Source organism: Hemitrygon akajei, chromosome 31 (assembly GCF_048418815.1).
Source record: "Hemitrygon akajei chromosome 31, sHemAka1.3, whole genome shotgun sequence".
In the NCBI taxonomy this organism is placed as follows: Eukaryota; Metazoa; Chordata; class Chondrichthyes; order Myliobatiformes; family Dasyatidae; genus Hemitrygon; species Hemitrygon akajei.
In genome coordinates, this window is record NC_133154.1 from 11,334,815 (window position 1) to 11,353,891 (window position 19,077).

The 19,077-nt window shown below is 48.5% G+C and overlaps 1 protein-coding gene across 1 annotated transcript; it reads left to right on the forward strand.

Annotated features, from left to right (window-relative positions):
- The first annotated feature begins 468 nt into the window (after window positions 1–468).
- On the forward strand, window positions 469–13,613 carry LOC140719060 (matrix Gla protein-like). The gene is made up of 4 exons (XM_073033435.1): window positions 469–611; window positions 6,245–6,274; window positions 6,917–6,986; window positions 11,108–13,613. The coding sequence occupies exons 1-4, from the start codon at window positions 557–559 to the stop codon at window positions 11,292–11,294; spliced, it is 342 nt and encodes a 113-aa protein (XP_072889536.1). The 5' UTR covers window positions 469–556; the 3' UTR covers window positions 11,295–13,613.
- Window positions 13,614–19,077: the final 5,464 nt, after the last annotated feature.

Genomic DNA, 19,077 nt, shown 5'->3' on the forward strand with positions numbered 1-19,077 from the left:
CCAGTGTTTTTTGTGCGATGCCGTTGGGCTTCAGTTCCCCAGACTTTTCCCCACCCCATCCCACGCACAGCACCCTCCATCCCATCTCCCTCTCACACCGTGAACTCAGCTGACACTTTGGGTTGTGAGTGTGATGCTGCGTACATGCCACAACTGTTTCAAAGAGTTAAAATCTCCCTCCTGTGTATCCCAGTCCTAAACACTACCTCCTGCCCACATACCCTCCCCCTCACTCCCCACCCTTCAATAACCCCACTCCTCAATGAATCCAGGCCTTCTTGTTACCTGGAAAAATACTTCCCTGAGAAAAAAAAGAAAGCCTTGAACGGAGCCAGCTTGGCTGCAGAAGATGCTTTCATAATAGTTCCTCTGTCCTTTGGGACCATTTGCCAAAAATGTGCCCACACCCCTAATCCAGAGCATTAGTCAGAGCTCGCTCGGCTGAGTAAATAAGCCTCCTCTTATAAGGGTCTCTGGAGCTGAGCACTGCTCAGACACGCACAGGGCCAGCTTGTTGGTGTACAGAAGACGTGGAGCGACCAAGAGCTGAATCAAGATGAGGACCCTGATTCTCCTCGGACTCTGTGTTCTGGCTGCAGTCTGCAACGCAGGTAGGACCCGGGTTAACCCTAATCCCAGGCGTAGAGAACATGGAGATTTTATTTGACTGGGTACAACTTTTGATATAGATGATTGGAGCATAATCAGGGTTTTTATATATTTTTTAAACAAACACCGAGGGCTTTAAGCACTGTGTTTATTTTGGATGAGAGTTTCTGAGGGAGAGCCTCACTGTCAGAGGGACAGTACTGAGGGAGAGCCTCACTGTCAGAGGGACAGTACTGAGGGAGTGTCTCACTGTCAGAGGGACAGTACTGAGGGAGTGCCACACTGTCAGAGGGACAGTACTGAGGGAGTGCCTCACTGTCAGAGGGAGGGTACTGAGGGAATGTCTCACTGTCAGAGGGACAGTACTGAGGGAGTGTCACACTGTCAGAGGGACAGTACTGAGGGAATGTCTCACTGTCAGAGGGACAGTACTGAGGGAGTGTCTCACTGTCAGAGGGACAGTACTGAGGGAGTGCCACACTGTCAGAGGGACAGTACTGAGGGAGAGCCTCACTGTCAGAGGGACAGTACTGAGGGAGTGTCTCACTGTCAGAGGGACGGTACTGAGGGAGTGCCACACTGTCAGAGGGACGGTACTGAGGGAGTGCCTCACTGTCAGAGGGAGGGTACTGAGGGAGTGTCTCACTGTCAGAGGGACAGTACTGAGGGAGTGTCACACTGTCAGAGGGACAGTACTGAGGGAGTGTCTCACTGTCAGAGGGACAGTACTGAGGGAGTGTCTCACTGTCAGAGGGACAGTACTGAGGGAGTGTCACACTGTCAGAGGGACAGTACTGAGGGAGTGTCTCACTGTCAGAGGGACAGTACTGAGGGAATGTCACACCGTCAGAGGGACAGTACTGAGGGAGTGTCTCACTGTCAGAGGGACAGTACTGAGGGACTGTCTCACTGTCAGAGGGACAGTACTGAGGGAATGTCACACTGTCAGAGGGACAGTACTGAGGGAGTGTCTCACTGTCAGAGGGACAGTACTGAGGGAGTGTCACACCATCAGAGGGACAGTACTGAGGGAGTGTCTCACTGTCAGAGGGACAGTACTGAGGGAGTGTCACACCGTCAGAGGGACAGTACTGAGGGAATGTCACACCGTCAGAGGGACAGTACTGAGGGAGTGTCTCACTGTCAGAGGGACAGTACTGAGGGAATGTCACACCGTCAGAGGGACAGTACTGAGGGAGTGTCTCACTGTCAGAGGGACAGTACTGAGGGAATGTCACACCGTCAGAGGGACAGTACTGAGGGAGTGTCTCACTGTCAGAGGGACAGTACTGAGGGAATGTCTCACTGTCAGAGGGACAGTACTGAGGGAGTGTCTCACCGTCAGAGGGACAGTACTGAGTGAGTGTCTCACCGTCAGAGGGACAGTACTGAGGGAGTGTCTCACCGTCAGAGGGACAGTACTGAGGGAGTGCCTCACCGTCAGAGGGACAGTACTGAGGGAGTGCCTCACTGTCAGAGGACAGTACTGAGGGAATGTCACACTGTCAGAGTGACAGTACTGAGGGAGTGTCTCACTGTCAGAGGGACGGTACTGAGGGAGTGCCTCACTGTCAGAGGGACAGTACTGAGGGAGTGTCTCACCGTCAGAGTGACAGTACTGAGGGAGTGTCTCACTGTCAGAGGGACGGTACTGAGGGAGTGCCTCACTGTCAGAGGGACAGTACTGAGGGATACTGAGGTAATGTCTCACTGTCAGAGGGACAGTACTGAGGGAGAGTCACACTGTCAGAGGGACAGTACTGAGGGAGTGTTACCCTGTCAGAGGGACAGTACTGAGGGAGTGTCTCACCGTCAGAGTGACAGTACTGAGGGAGTGTCTCACTGTCAGAGGGACGGTACTGAGGGAGTGCCTCACTGTCAGAGGGACAGTACTGAGGGATACTGAGGGAATGTCTCACTGTCAGAGGGACAGTACTGAGGGAGAGTCACACTGTCAGAGGGACAGTACTGAGGGAGTGTTACCCTGTCAGAGGGACAGTACTGAGGGAGTGTCTCACCGTCAGAGGGACAGTATTGAGGGAGTGTTACCCTGTCAGAGGGACGGTACTGAGGGAGTGTCTCACCGTCAGGGGGACAGTACTGAGGGAGTGTCTCACCGTCAGAGGGACGGTACTGAGGGAGTGCCTCACTGTCAGAGGGACGGTACTGAGGGAGTGTCTCACTGTCAGAGGGACGGTACTGAGGGAGTGCCTCACCGTCAGAGGGACGGTACTGAGGGAGTGTCTCACCGTCAGGGGGACGGTACTGAGGGAGTGTCTCACCGTCAGAGGGACAGTACTGAGTGTCACAGTGTCAGAGGGACAGTACTGAGGGAGTGTCTCACTGTCAGAGGGACAGTACTGAGGGAGTGTCACAGTGTCAGAGGGACAGTACTGAGGGAGTGTCTCACCGTCAGGGGGACAGTACTGAGGGAGTGTCTCACCGTCAGAGGGACAGTACTGAGGGAGTGTCACACCGTCAGAGGGACGGTACTGAGGGAGTGCCTCACTGTCAGAGGGATGGTACTGAGGGAGTGCCTCACCGTCAGAGGGACAGTACTGAGGGAGTGTCTCACCGTCAGAGGGACAGTACTGAGGGAGTGTCTCACTGTCAGAGGGACAGTACTGAGGGAGTGTCTCACCGTCAGAGGGACAGTACTGAGGGAGTGTCACAGTGTCAGAGGGACAGTACTGAGGGAGTGCCACACCTTATTTCAAGGTGACATCAATATTTTCTCATACTCATGTGGATTTGGAAGACCCAGTGTCTAACATTTCAATTAGACATAGTGCCAATTTGAACACCACAGTCTGCAGTCCTATGGCAGGCTGTCCAGCCTTTCTCGCGGTCGGGGAAGGTAACTGAGGCTGAACCGTGTCCCTGCATGTGTGTCAGGGTCAGTTACAGGTTGCTCGCAGTCGGGGACGTCACAGGACCGAGAGCAGACTATCACTACTCGAGAAGTATCTCTGTCAGTTGTTTATTTCGTGCTGGTGGTTTCCTAGACAGTGATTTCCATGTCCAGCAGCTGACAGATTGTACAAACAATGGGTAACGTCCATGCCTTGAATCTGGTGGTTTGGCTTCGATATCTGCAGTCCAGTTGTGCTGAGCTCAGCCACGCTCGCCCGGGGAGCCGTGAAGCTGAGACAGCTACCACCTACCCGGGACATCCTCACCAACACCCACAAACGGTGGAGAGATGACCATTCATCAGAAGGGCAGGCTTTCAAAGTTCAAAGTAAACTTATTATCAAAGTACATTTAACCCTTACATACTGTTCATATTCTATACCTTCACAGTTTGCTCCGAGTCAATTTTGACCCCGCCCAAGTATCTCCTCATAACAAGTGTCTACGCCAAATTTTGAACCACCGATCTATTTATAATCTATAAATAACCTATCTAACATTAATAAATGGGTGATTAATCCTTAATTAATGTTTCTGAGATGTAAAATCCATTTCAATAGATACGGGTCGAATTTGACCCGGAACAGCCTCAATGTACAAAAATTTGCAGCACCTGTACAAAAGTATAAAATTTTTAAATATTTTCATTTTTTGCACATTTTGGGTCACTTTAGGTAAAGTCATCAAATTCCAGCTAAAAAAAAAGGCATTTCGGGCGTTTTGACTGCTGTGAAATGTCAAAACAGGTCACATTTCACCCGAACAGAATGTAAGGGATAAGTCACTGCACGTAACCTAAGTTTCAATTTCTTGCGGCCGTTCCCGGTAAGCGAAAGAAACACGATAGAATCAATGAAAGGCTCCACCCCACAGAGTGGACGAGCAACCAGTGTGAAAAACACAACAAGCTATGCAGATACAAAAAGAAATAATAAATAAATAAATAAATAAATAAATAAATAAGCAATAAATACCAAGAAGATGAGGTGAACCGTCCTTGAAAGCAAGTCAATAGGGTGTGGGAACACTTCAGTGATGAGGTGGCTCGGGTTTAAGAGATTGATGGTTGAGGGGAAATAACTGCTCCTGAAAGTGTAGACTTCATTAACCCCTTGGTTATCGGTAGAGTAGGTCTATGAATACTAATTTGCTCAACCGATGGATGTTTTCAAGGAATGGTTTTCTCCGCGCATTCTGTGTCATGGAACGTTATACACACGTGATTTTCCTTTGGCAAACGGAGGGACACCAGCCACGGATGGCAAGAGATATCCCCGCGGAGTGCATCGCAGACAAATATCACGCCACCTCTTTGAGATAACTTGGTGCTCAATCCCTGGGAGTCTGATCCTTTTTGCACCATCTCAGCCGGGAGTTACGGGGACAAACTAGTCGCTGAACTTCCGGAACAGTACCTCACTAATTGACACATGCCTCAAGGCACCCTGCGGCTGTGAAAGAGCCTGTGCAATATCAGACATTTTCAACATCAAAAGCAACTGCAGATGCTGGAAATCTGAAATAAAAGTTGAAAATACTCATTGGGTCAGGCAGCAGCTGTAGAGAAAACACAGTGCTAACATTTCCGGTCCAAGGGTAAGTTTTTCAGAGGTTTGGAGGACGGATAGAATGGAGGGAATATAGGGTGAGGTTAGGGTTGCCGTGGTGACAGGTTATCGAGGGAAGAAGCCAAGCATTATGTAAAAGATTTGAAATGAGTTCAAAGATCTGGTTCAGACGGAGGAAGTCAGTTAATTATAATTGTTGAATTTGAAATGTTGGAACATCAGCTGAAAGAAGATAAGGAGCTGTTCCTCGAGCTTTTGTTGAGTCTTATCAGCAGGGTTTCAGGGTCCGCCATGGCTCACGGTAGAGAGGGTATTCACCCATTTTCCCAAGCCCACCATGGCTCACGGTAGGCAGGAATTCACCCATTTTCCCAAGCCCACCATGGCTCATGGTAGGCAGGAATTCACCCATTTTCCCAAGCCCACCATGGCTCACTGTAAAGAGGGATTCTCATCACTCATTCCATCAGTAATCAGGAAACTCCTTCTCGGCAACATCTCCTCAAATGCTTGCTTTTTTTGCCGGTGGGGGGAGGGGGGGATTGCTGCTCGCTGCCGCTTACGCGCGGGAGGGAGGGGAGCTGTGGGGGGACTTAGGGGTTCTCACGTTTCACTATCGTTCATTCTTTGTGGCACTTCTCTGTTTTTGTAGATGTTTGAGAAGAAAAAGTACTTCAGGATGTTTATTGTATACATTTCTCTGACATTAAATTGGATCTTTGAACCTTTGAAGAAAAGCAATTAATGTTTCAAGTCTGAGGCCCTTCCTCAGAACAATCTTCAAAGATCCTGGGCCTGAAACATGAACTGTTCCTCTCCCCTCAGATGCTGTCCGACGTGCTGAATGTTTCCAGCATTTACTGTTTTCACTTCATCTGAAGTTTTTTTCATTTACGCTCTCTTCTAAGGAATTGTGTTTTTCATTTTCAGGCTTTGACAAGCGGGAGAGTGCAAATTCCCTGAAACCATTTCCTGAACACCGCAGACCAATTAACATTTTAACCCTCTGAGACCATAAGGCTATATTCCAGAGGGATTGCTTTAACTCACTGATATTGTGTTTTTAATTGCTTTTGCTATTTAAAGAAAATCGATTTTCGTAGTTGTTGGTTGCATTTGTTAACGTTACTAATGAGAGCTTTTTCTCTCTGCAGATTCCTCAGAGTCCAATGAGATTGACGATGGTATGTTAGAGTTTATTAACGGGCTTTTGCATAATCGTGTGGTGGGCAGGGCAGGAGGTATCGTATTGGAGCCAGGATGCTGGAACTCACAGTGAGGCAAGGACACAGAGACAGGAAGACGGGATTACTGTCAGTACACTGTGGGACAACTTGCAATAGGGGTACTGGGATTGAAAACCTGGGGCCCATTGGGTCCAGGAGTCACACCACAGAGAGTCAGTGACACTGGGACACAGAGGGTCAGGGACACTGGGACACATAGAAACTGTGTCACTGACACACTGCTATAGGAACTCTGCAGCAGGAATTCTGGCTGCCCTGGGGCGAACTGTGGCGGGGGACATCCAAATGGGACACGGACACGAGGACCGACCGGTCCAGAGGCACTGCGACGTGCTGGGGCAGGGTTACGGGGACAGAGATGCTGAAACGCATTGAGTCCGGGAGACTAAAACAAGCAGAACCCGTGACCCGAGAGTGGGGGTGGTGCCCTGGGAACCGCACTGAGGCTGTAATTGTAAGCTAAAAGTACTGTACTGAGGGATGTGGTGTGCATTCAGGTATCACAGAGTGAATTTTGAAGGAGCAATTTTCTTGTGAAGACCAGACCGCTTTCATTGATGTGATTCCTTTCTCTTGCAGTGCTGTTCCTTGGGAGGGGAGATGCCTATTCCTTTATGAGACCTGCAAGGCAAAATTATGGATGGGAAAGGTTTGTTCGGAGAGCCACTGTCTTTATAAGGTCACATTGGGTTTAATACTGGACTGGCCATTGGTAGTCATCTGAGCATTGGAATATTGGTCTGGGCTGGGAAGATAACTGACGGTAAGGGTTAAGAAATCCCTTCCCTTTCTGAGCATTGTACACAGATTAGCTGCCACCTTTCCCCATGTTCTCCTCCACAAGCAATCCCCAGGATTGAGAGCAGCAAACTCAAAGTTCTGGAGGAACCCAGCATCTACAGAGAGGAACAAACAGATGGTGCTTCCAGCTGAGGCACATGGGGTCTCGGCCTGAAACGCCGACTGCTTATTCCCCTCTACAGATGCTGCCTGGCTGCAGAAATTTGTGCTTATTATCCTGGATTTCCAGCATCTGCGGGATCTCTTCTGTCCCTAGGATTGAGAGCGAATTGCTGAAAGGGGTTCTGAAGTGGCTGATGAGACCAATGTTCGAATCCAGACTCTTCCACCGATAGAGCAGGAGAGGGCTAAAGCAGAGGGTTGAAATTTTGGGAGTGTGTGTGTGTGTGTGTGTGTGTGTGTTTGGGGTGGTGAGGGGTGTGGAGGGCTCTTTCTGTCACTTACACAAGGATCCTATGTGCACGACCTTGGGATTCTCCAAACCAGCCCACTGAATTCCTTATAAGGTTATATGGAAGGTAGATAAGAGTAAACAGCTGGTATCCTTCTCCCAGGGCTGATAGTTCTAGTACTAGAGGGCATGTATTTTAGTTCAGTGGGGGTAAGGAGATGTGCCAAGCATTTTTGGAGAGTGGTGGGTGGCTGAAATCACTTCCAGGCTTGGTGATGCACCATCAATAACTCACGCTGAGACTTAGGAAACGAGATATCGGCTTTTATTGACTGGAAGAATAAACAACACTACATCCTGGGGAAAATGAGGGAGAGCAGCAGCCCACAGTCGCCTTTATACAGGGGTCTGTGGGAGGAGCCACAGGAGCAGGGGGTCTGTGGGAGGAGCCACAGGAGCAGTCAGCGGGGGTCTGTGGGCGGGGCCACAGGAGCAGTCAGCAGGGGGTCTGTGGGAGGAGCCACAGGAGCAGTCAGCAGGGGTCTGTGGGAGGAGCCACAGGAGCAGTCAGCAGGGGTCAGTGGGAGGAGCCACAGGAGCAGTCAGCAGGGGTCAGTGGGAGGAGCCACAGGAGCAGTCAGCCGGGGTCTGTGGGAGGAGCCACAGGAGCAGTCAGCAGGGGTCAGTGGGAGGAGCCACAGGAGCAGTCAGCAGGGGTCTGTGGGAGGAGCCACAGGAGCAGTCAGCAGGGGTCAGTGGGAGGAGCCACAGGAGCAGTCAGCGGGGGGGGGTCAGTGGGAGGAGCCACAGGAGCAGTCAGCAGGGGTCAGTGGGAGGAGCCACAGGAGCAGTCAGCGGGGGTCAGTGGGAGGGGCCACAGGAGCAGTCAGCAGGGGTCAGTGGGAGGAGCCACAGGAGCAGTCAGCAGGGGTCTGTGGGAGGAGTCACAGGAGTCAGTGAGGGTCAGTGGGAGGAGCCACAGGAGCAGTCAGACAGGTATATCTAGTTCACCACACTTGGTATTGGAGGCAAACACAACAGAGGTGTCTATGAGGCGGTTAGAAAAGAATGTTAATGTCCAGGGGACGGGGGGACGTGAACACTGCAGAGGCAGGAATTAATTTAGTTATTCATTTAATTTCTGATTTAATTAGTTTGGCATAGCTTCATGGGCTGAGGGACCATTCCAGTCCAGAGCTGGTCTCTGTTCTATGTTTTGTGCTCTACATTCATTATCAGAATCAGGTTTAATAGGGGAAAAGGTACAGTAGGCGTTTCGGGCCAAAGCCCTTCTTTTCTCCCACAGAGAAAAGACCCACAGACCGGCTTTTCTCCCACAGTTCTGATGAAAGGTCTCGGCCTGAAACGTCGACTGTTTGCTCTTTTCCACAGACGCTGCCTGGCCTGCTGAGTTCCTCCGGCGTTTTGTGTGTCTTGCTCGGATTTCCAGCATCTGCAGATTTCCTCTTAGGCAATAGACAGTAGGTGCAGGAGTAGGCCATTCGGCCCTTCGAGCCAGCACCGCCATTCAATGTGATCATGGCTGATCATCCACAATCAGTACCCCGTTCCTGCCTTCTCCCCATATCCCTTGACTCCGCTATCTTTAAGAGCTCTATCTAACTCTTTCTTGAAAGCATCCAGAGAATTGGCCTCCACTGCCTTCTGAGGCAGAGCATTCCACAGATCCACAACTCTCTGGGTGAAAAAGTTTTTCCTCAATTCCGCTCTAAGTGGCTTACCCCTTACTCTTAAGCTGTGGCCTCTGGTTCTGGACTCCCCCAACATGTTCCAACAGGAACATGTTTCCTGCTTCTAGCGTGTCCAGTCCCTTAATAATCTTATACGTTTCAATCAGTTCCCCTCTCATCCTTCTAAATTCCAGTGTATACAAGCCCAGTCGCTCCAATCTTTCAACATATGACAGTCCCGCCATCCCGGGAATCAACCTCGTGAACCTTCGCTGCACTCCCTCAATAGCAAGAATATCCTTCCTGAAATTTGGAAACCAAAACTGAACACAGTACTCCAGGTGTGGTTTCACCAGGGCCCTGTACAACTGCAGAAGAACCTCTTTGCTCCTATACTCAACTCCCCTTGTTTGTGATCAGGTTTAATATCGCTGGCGTATGTCGCGAAATTTGTTGCTGTGTGGCAGCAGCACAAAGTGATGCATGATGAACGTAATCCAGATGGAATATAAGGTGTTGCTCCATCCCCCCCGAGGGAGGCCTCACTTTGGCACAAGGGGAGCCCGTGGACCGACACACCAGAATATACACGTGTAAAGCAACTACAGAACGCAGAATAAAGTTTAACGACTACAGAGCAAGTGCAGTGTTGGTAAACAAGGTAATAATTGGGTTGCTTGTGAGGTCAAGTGCCCAAGTTATTGCTCCAGTGAACCTTTCAATAGTCGTATAAAAAAGGGGGTAGAAGCTGTCCTTCAGCCTGGTGGTACGTGCTTCCCGGTTTTTGTATCTTCTGCCTGACGGGAGAGGGGAGAAGGGGGAGAATGTGCAGGGCGGTTGGGGTCTTTGATTAATGCTGGCTGCTTCACCGAGGCAGTAAGAAGTATAGACAGAATCCATAGAGCAGAGGCTGGTTTCCATGATGTGCTGAGCTCTCTGAAGTTACTTGCTTTCATACGCAGAGCAGCTGCCGTGCAAAGCCGTGATGCATTTGGACAAGATGCTTTCTACAGACTATCGGTAAAATAGGTTAGGACGTTATTCCTTAGAACTTACAGGAGATCTGGTAGAGGTATACAAAATTATGAGAGATATATATTTAGGGTAAATGTTGGCACGCGTTGGTCTAGTGACCTGAAGGTCGCTAGTTCGAGCCTCAGCTAAGGCTGCGTGTTGTGTCCTTGAGCAAGGCACTTAATCACACATTGCTCTGCGACGTCACCGGTGCCAAGCTGTATGGGTCCTAATGCCCTTCCCTTGGACAACATCGGTGGCGTCGAGAGGGGAAGGCCTGCAGCTTGGGCAACTGCCGGTCTTCCATACAACCCTGCCCAGGCCAGCGCCCTGGAAAAACCTTCCAAGGTGCAAATCCATGGTCTCTCGAGACTAACAGATGCCTATATTCTATTTAAGTGCAAGCAGGCTTTTTCCACGGAGGTTGGGTAGGACTACAACCAAGGGTTAAGGGTGAAAGCTGAAAAGTTTAAGGGGAACATGAGGGGAAACTTCTTCACTCAGAGGGTGGTGAGAGTGTGGAAGGAACTGCCAGCACAAGTGGTACATGCAAGATTGATTTCAACGTTTAAGAGAAGTTAAGATCAGTACATGGATGGTAGGGGTATGGAGGCCAGGTGGAAGTCGATGGGAGTAAGCAGATTAAATGGCTCAGCACAGACTAGATGGGCTGAAGGGCCTGTTTCTGTGCTGTACTTTTCAATGACTCTTTAAAAGTTCGACAAAACACCGTGAGTACTGTACTGCTGTACTGTTCTACGTTCTAAAACGGCCTGCACAAACTAGATGGGCCAAAGAGCCTGCTTCTAAATTCAACATTATTTTCTGCAAAATGCTTGAAAGGGTTATTTACTTCCTGTGTTGGTTCTCCAGGCCGCGAGTCAAGTCCGGGTACGAGATGAACAGAGAGCAGTGCGAGGATTACCCGCACTGCAGTCGTCTGATGAGACCGACTAGAGGCAGACGCGCTTACAACGGATTCTTCGGCGGCGGCTGGATGCGTCCCCAAGGCTACCGACAGAGAAACGGCCGGAACAGGAAACAGTACTATGGGTACTAAGGGGGGGGGCAACAGCAAAACGAGCACACACATACGCACGCACGGACATACACACACACGCGCGGACACAAACGCACCCACGCAGACACACTCACACACAGGAATCTGTGGTTGGCAGGACAGTGTCAAATAAAATCAGGACGTGTTGGAAAGACTCAGCTGGTCAGGCAGCATCTGTAGTGAGGGATGTTCCATTAATGATAATTAACACACACACACACAAAGCAGGAGCTACGCAGCAGGTCAGGCAACATCTGTGGAGGGGAATAAGCAGTCAACGTGTTGGGCTCCTTCCATAGATACTGCCTGACCTGCTGAGTAGCATTTTGTGCGTGTTACTCAAAATTTCCAGAATCTCCTGTGTCTCTTCTACAGATGAGAACCCTCCAACACACCCTGAATGCACCTCAATATCCCACGGGTTTCTGGTGTACCTGCCCCAGGGTGATTCAGTGTGACAGCTTCTGTTCACCCCAGTAACCCTCCTCACTGACCCTGGACCTATCAATTACAGTATCTCCCCTAAATGCTTCCCATTCCCTGACCTGCTGAGTGCTTCCAGTATTATCTTTTTATTTCAGACTTCCAGTATCTGCAGTTTTCTTTTTAATTTTCAGCCGAGTAATGTTACCAGGAGGAAAGGCAATGGAATCTTCCCTGGCATCTAAGCCATTAACATCCTGCCTTGGGGCCTGTTGCCCAGTTGTGTGGGGGGCAGTTTTTTCCCCCAGTCGCCATATTACCTCATTCCTGAGGGAGGTGCTGGGAAAAGGGTCTCACACCAAACTCCGTGTCCGCAGCTTGCTCCTAACGGGATCAGGCGGAGAAAATGCCAGGGGCATTCAGCCAGTACCCGTGGAAGGAGAACCATTGCAGATCAGGAGGTCTTTGATGAAAGGTCGTCAACCTGAAACGTCAGCTCTGTTTCCCTCCCCACTTATGCTGCCTGACCAGCTGAGCATTTCTGCCGTTTTCTGATTTTATTTCACATTTTCTTTCACTTCTGGAAGGATCTCCACACAGCACTGAGGCTTTGCCTTTAGCTAATCTCCCTCTATTCATTCACCAAATCATAGCTAACACTACCAGCTCCACTCCTTCCCCTACTCATACCCTCACTGGAGACAGTTATTAACATTGGGCTTTCTCACAGTAAGCTGCCACGGGAAGAGATCAGAGAGGTGTCAGCGCTCATTGACCATGGGGGAAGGGTGGGGTGTGATGGCCAGAGGAACACAATCATGTTCCCCTCATTCTGTGGAGCGAGAGGGTTCCCGTAGAGGTGACTCACTCAGGGTTGGGGGCGTCCTCCATCTCAGTCCAACTGGGATGAGGAAGAGGGGTGCCTCCGCTCCTTAACAGGGGAACTTAATGTCCCAGTCCCCTTTGGGTGGGTACCATCCTCGTTGACTGAAGAGATCCAATCGTCAAGCGATGCAGAAAGGGAGAGAAGTGGTGGTGGGAAAGTGACATTGGACAGATGATGGACTGGCAAGAGGGGAAGCATGGTAAGAGTAAACTAAAGTTCAAAGTCAATGTCACCATACACAACCCAGAGATTCACTTTCTTGTGGGCATACTCAATAGGTCAATGGAATAATAAGCGTAACAGAATCAATGAAGGACCACCCAGCTTGGATGTTCAACCAGAGAGCAGAAGACCCCAAGTTGCACGAATACAAAAATAAAGAAGAACAACAATAAATAAATAAGCAATAAATATTGAGAATATGAGATGAAGAGTCCTTGAAAGTGAGTCCATAGGTTAGGAGAATATTTCAGTGATGGGGCAAGTTGAGTGAAGTTATCCACTTTGGTTCAAGAGCCTGATGCGTGTGACAGCACGGTACAAAGCAGACCAGACCGCTGACCTCTTCGGGTGCATGTAACCTTTCCACTGCAGCGGGGCTGAGAACTTCCTTCCAACCAGTGGCAAAAGGAAAGCAATTTCAGCTCAAGAGCAGCAAGGTGCTTTTTTCCTGAGGGAGGTGGGTAGAGTTAGCAGCCTCTGGGGCAAGATTGCCCAGCACCTGTTCCAGACTGCCCGAGCTCAGTAGACTGTACTCCAGTTAACAATATCAGTAAACAACGCAGTGTAAAGCATATCAGCAGAGAGAAATAAAATTATAGTCTGCAATATATACTGTATATTATACACTTAAACCTTGTAAATACATCCTGTTTGCGACTTGAACCTGTAACAGCTCCTTATTGACCTCTGTTTGAAGCTTACAACCTAATCATAATAGGTGCAGAGTGTAACTGAAATTTTCAATGGCATTTACAGGAATATATAATAAAGAAATATTGAAAGTTTCACTCTGTGCCCGTCTACTTTTCACTGTAGGATTGAATGGGTGAGATGGAGTGGTGATTACCATGGTGTAAATGGGGTTTCAATGGCGACTCTGGCTGAAGGGCCTGTTTCTGAGCTGTGTCTCTCTCCCTAAGCCACGAACCTTGCCAGCAGCATCCATTTCTCGGGAGGTAACAATAAACACAATGTGGCCGACAGTTCTGCCCCCCTTCCCGACCGCTCTGTTCTGAATTTGGACGAGTATTTGTCAGAAGTCAGAATCAGCGTCTATAACCCTATCCTTGGACAAACATGTTCAACATCTCTAACCCTATCCTGAGACCACCATGTCAGCATATGTCATAAAATTTGTTGTTTTTGAGGCAGCAGTACAATAATATTAACAACTGTGAATTACAGTACATATATATATATAATAGTTAAAAAAGTATTGCAATAAAGTAGTGAGGTAGTGTTCATGAATTCAATGTCCATTCAGAAACTGGATGGCAGAGGGGAAGAAATGAATCATTGAGTGAGTGCCTTCTGTACCTCCTCCCTGGTGGTAGCAATGAGGAGAGGCCAAGCCCGGGGTGATGGGGATCCTTAATGATGGATTCTGCCTTTTTGAGGCATCGTTCCTTGAAGATGTCCTGGATACCACAGAGGCTAGTGCCCATGATGGAGCTGACTGAGTTCACAACTTTCTGCAGCTTCTTTCAATCCTGTGCAGTCCCCCCACCACCACATATCAGTGATGCAGCCAGTTGGAACGCTCTCCACAGTACATCTGTAGAAATTTGCAAGTGACTTTGGTGACGTACCAAATCTCCTCAAACTCCTAATGAACTCCTAATGCCTTATTTGTAGCTGCATTGACATGTTGAGCCCAGGACAGATCCTCAGGGATATTGACACCCAGGAACCTGAAATTGCTCACTCTCTCCACTTCTGATCCTTTTATGGGGACTAGTTTGAGTTCTACCTCTCTACGAGGACTGCAGTGTGTACAGGAGCCTGGCCTTAAAAGGTGAATCCAAATCCCACCACAAGGAATTAAAATAAGTTTATTTAAACAAACCTGTTGTTAAAAGTTGGAGATCAGTATTGGTCACTGTCATACGATGTGTCTGTTGAAAACCTGCAGCCACTTTAGGATCAGAATCGGATCTAATATCGCTGCCATACAGGTATGTCATGAAATACTTTAACTGGCTGCATCACTGTCTGGTAAGGAGGGGTGGGGGGGCTACTGCATAGGATTGAAATAATATGCAGAGACTTGTAAACTTAGTCAGCTCGATAATGGGTACTAGCCTCCATAGTATCCACAACATCTTCAAAAAGCAGTGCCTCAAAAAGGTGGCGTCCATTACTAAAGACCCTCATCGACCCAGGACATGCCCTCTTCTCGTTGTTACCATCAGGAAGGAGGTACAGAACCTTCAAGGCACACTCTCAGCGATTCAGGAACAGCTTCTTCGCCTCTGCCATCCGATTTCTGAATGGACACTGAACCCATGAACTCTACCACCTACTTTTTTATTTCTATTTTTGCACTACTTATTTAATTTAACAATTTAATAAATATATATGCTTTAATTTACAGTTTTTTCTATTATTATGTATTGCATTGTATTGCTGTCGCAAAGACAACAAATTTCAAGATCCGTGCCGGTGATATTAAACCTGTTTCTGATTCTGATTCTGGCAAACAGCACGTCATGAAATATGTGGCTTTTCAGCATCAGTATATTGCATTACACAATAAATAAACCATAAGTTACAATTACTATATACAGGTGTCCCCGCTTTACGCCACTTTGCTTTTGCAAAAGACCTACATTAGTAACCTGTTTTCGCATTACAAAGAGGATTTTCGCTTTTAAGAAAATTTTTCCCATATAAATGAATGGTTCTTCGCTTTACGCCATTTCGGCTTAAGAAAGGTTTCATAGGAACTATCTACCTTTGTAAAGTGAGGGAGACCTATATACAGTACTGTGCTAAAGTCTTAGGCACATACATATAGCTAGGGTGCCTAAGACTTCAGCACTGTACTGAATATTGGTTAAAGTAGGAAGGTGTTGGGAAACAGAAACAAGAGTACTTAGCTTTCTACTTGCTCAATCGTATTAGATGTTCTCTGGTAACTGGAAAGACATAAAGTACTGTGCAAAAGTCTTGGGCACCCTAGTAATACGTGTGCCTGAGACTTCTGTACAGCACTATATGTATATAAAATTAAGTGAGTAGTGCAAAAAGGTAGCAAAAAAAAGTGAGTTGTTGTACTTGGGCTCATTGTCGGTTCAGAGATGTGATGGCGGTGGGGAAGAAGCTGTTTCTAAAACAGTGAGTACGTGTCTTCTGGCTTCTGCACCTCCCAAACCATGAGAAAGTCTGCAGACGCTGGAAATCCAAAGCAACCCGTGTAACATACTGGAGGAACCCAGCAGGTCAGGCAGAAGCTATGGAAAAGAGTAAACAGTCGACATTTCGGGCCGAGGACCTTCTTCAGGGACTGAGAAGGAAGGGGGAGCGTGTCAGAGTAAAAAGGTGGCGGGAGGGGGAAAGAAGGCGATAGGTGGTCGGGTGGGTGGGGAAAGGTCAAGGGCTGGAGAAGAAAGAATCCGATATGAGAGGAGAGTGGACTATAGGAGAAAGGGAAGGAGGAGAGGACCCAAGGGGAAGCAATATGCAGGTGAGAAGAGGTAAGATGTTAGAGTAGGGAATGGGGGGGTGTAATATGTTTATCAGAAGGAGATTATCAATATTCATGCCATCAGGTTGGAGGCTACCCAGATGGAATATAAGGTGTTGCTCCTCCACCCTGAGGGTGGCCTCATCTTGGCACAAGAGGAGGCTATGTATCGACACATCGGAACAGGAACAGGAATCGGAATTAAAATGTTTGGTCACCGAGAAGCCCTGCTTGTGGTGGATGGCGTGGAGGTGCTCGATGAAGTGGTACCCCAGTTTACAACAGGTCTCACCAATGTGGAGGAGGCCTCCCCCTTGAGGAGGCCCAACAAGAGGTCATGTCCTGGATGATGGGGGACCTTCACGTTGGACTGTGTTTGTGACTCCAGGTGGCTCACTCTGAAGTGGACTTTCGAATTAGGCTGGGCCACAGTGTTGTTCAGGAGCCTGATGTTTGTAGGGTAGTAACTGTCCCTGAACCTGGTGGTGTGGGACCCAAGGCTATTCTACCTTCTGCCTGATGGTACAGTACTAACAAGAAGAGGGCATGGCCTGGGTGGTGGAGATCTTTGATGATGGACGCTGCTTTCTCGTGGCAGTAGCGCTCCTTGTGAATGTCCTCAGTAGGGGGCAGACTTTGCCTGTGATGGACTTAGCTGAGAGGCTGAGATAGCTGTCAATCACAGAAGCAGGAGCATATCAGCTGTGCGGGGAGGGCAGTGGAGGGGCAGTCAACTCTGCTGTCACCCACTGGGGCAGGTCCTCACAATGTGCACTGCAATCTTGGCTAATGGTTCACCAGATTTTGAGCTTAATGGGCTGCTATGAGATTCCAGTCCCAGCAACAACCTCAAACTAACCACAACACCTGCAAGTAATTACATGATGGAACAGCAAAGGATGTGGCTACTCTAATTCTTGACACCTCATTCCCAATGGGAACCAATTTGGAGATTTAAACGGTCCCGTGCTGGCTACCAATGTGTTGATTCTGTTCAGTTTGCCGTAATCAGAGAGTCAGCCGCAACACTTGAACTGCCACATTCTAACCTCGTCCCGACACAACCCACCCCCAAGCTCTGAAATCGCCAGCCCAATTCTGCCTTTCAGTTCCCACGAATTGACGGTCCTAGACGAACCACAACCTTGCCGCGGTTTGGAAGCTTGCGAGCCTCAATGACACGAAGAGCTACGTAGACTGGAGTCGTCTTTATGCTTTGGCTCTTGGTAGGGTCACCCACGCCAAACAGGTCAAAGGGTAGAGGCCAGACAAAGAGTGGTCCACTGGTCCTCCAGGTTTGGCGGTTCAGTTCAGGGCTAATGACCCTGACCCGGTAAAACAAAATTGTTACGGAAACAGCAATGAAGAATCCTTCTACATCTGAGTGCAACGGTATTCCTGAGTCTCCACCGGAACTAGCTTGGCAGACAGTAGTGAAAAACGAGAGGAAGCTACTGTCATGATGAAGGAAGCCCTGAACAACATCAGCAACTTAATGAGCAGTAACGTATTTGAATTGATAGCTCTGCGAGTTTGCAATGGGCTGTGTTGTAACTGTGTAAAAAGTCACCAGAAAGACACTGATACGAGTGGATATAGAAGCTTCTATTCGACAAAAATGAGAAAAGGCTCCATATTCAAGGCACTCTCTGAAGAAGAGGCCTGCCTGACCCATTATTACATGGTAACAGCAGGACAATTCTACTGTTACAGTGTATCTATGCTTCCTTTGAATTACAGATAATTTTCAAACACCTCCTTCTTCATATTGGCACGTGGCCAAGTGGCTAAGGTGTCAGTCTAGTGATCTGAAGGTCACTAGTTCGAGCCTCAGTTAAGACGGCGTGTTGTGTCCTTGAGCAAGGCACTTAACCACACATTGCTCTGCGATGACACCGGTGCCAAGCTGTATGAGTCCTAGTGCCCTTCCCTTAGACAACATCGGTGGCGTGGAGAGAGGGGAGACTTGCAGCTTGGGCAACTGCTGGTCTCCCATACAACCCTGCCCAGGCCTGCGCCCTGGAAACTTTCCAAGGCGCAAATCCATGGTCTCTCAAGACTAACGGATGCCTGTTTATTTATTTACCTCCTTCTTCACACTCACACTCCAGGCACCCAAGGGTCCCGGCCCAAAACGTTGACTGCACTTTTTCCCCATAGATGTTGCCTGGCCTGCTGAGTTCCTCCAGCATTTTGTGTGTGTCACCCAGGATGAATGCTAGTTCTCATTGACTCTCTCCTGTCACACTCATGCATATGCAGACATCCCAGGTGGTCTTCAGTTCCAGGAAGACCATTGTTCTGAGCTGGGGTTTCAATTCAATCTGCAAGCACGTTCCAATCTGAAGGATGGCTGCTGTTGAAATTAATATTTGCCAGATACCCCAACTCCATCGGTGGATAACAACAGCTGTTTTCATCTCCTTGGCATCTTTAGCACCGAAAAGCAGACGGGGAGTGTTACACTAGAGCACTACCTAACGCTGTTTGGTACAGGAGATATTAGGGCGGGTGTCAAAAACCTTGAACAAAAAAGATAGGTTCAAGTCGTACTTATTGTCATGTGTACAAGTACAGTGAGGTACAGGTGCAACAACAATATTCCCTGCAACAGCATCACAGTCACGTAGGTGCAGACAACATGCAAGTTACACTGGACAGCTATTTCTTTTCCAGAAGTTTTGCTTCCTTAGAATTTTTTTTCTGTTTGCAATAGACTGCTTGAAGTTGAACACAGATATAAGTTCAGACTACACACGCAAAATGCTGGTGGAATTTCCAGCATC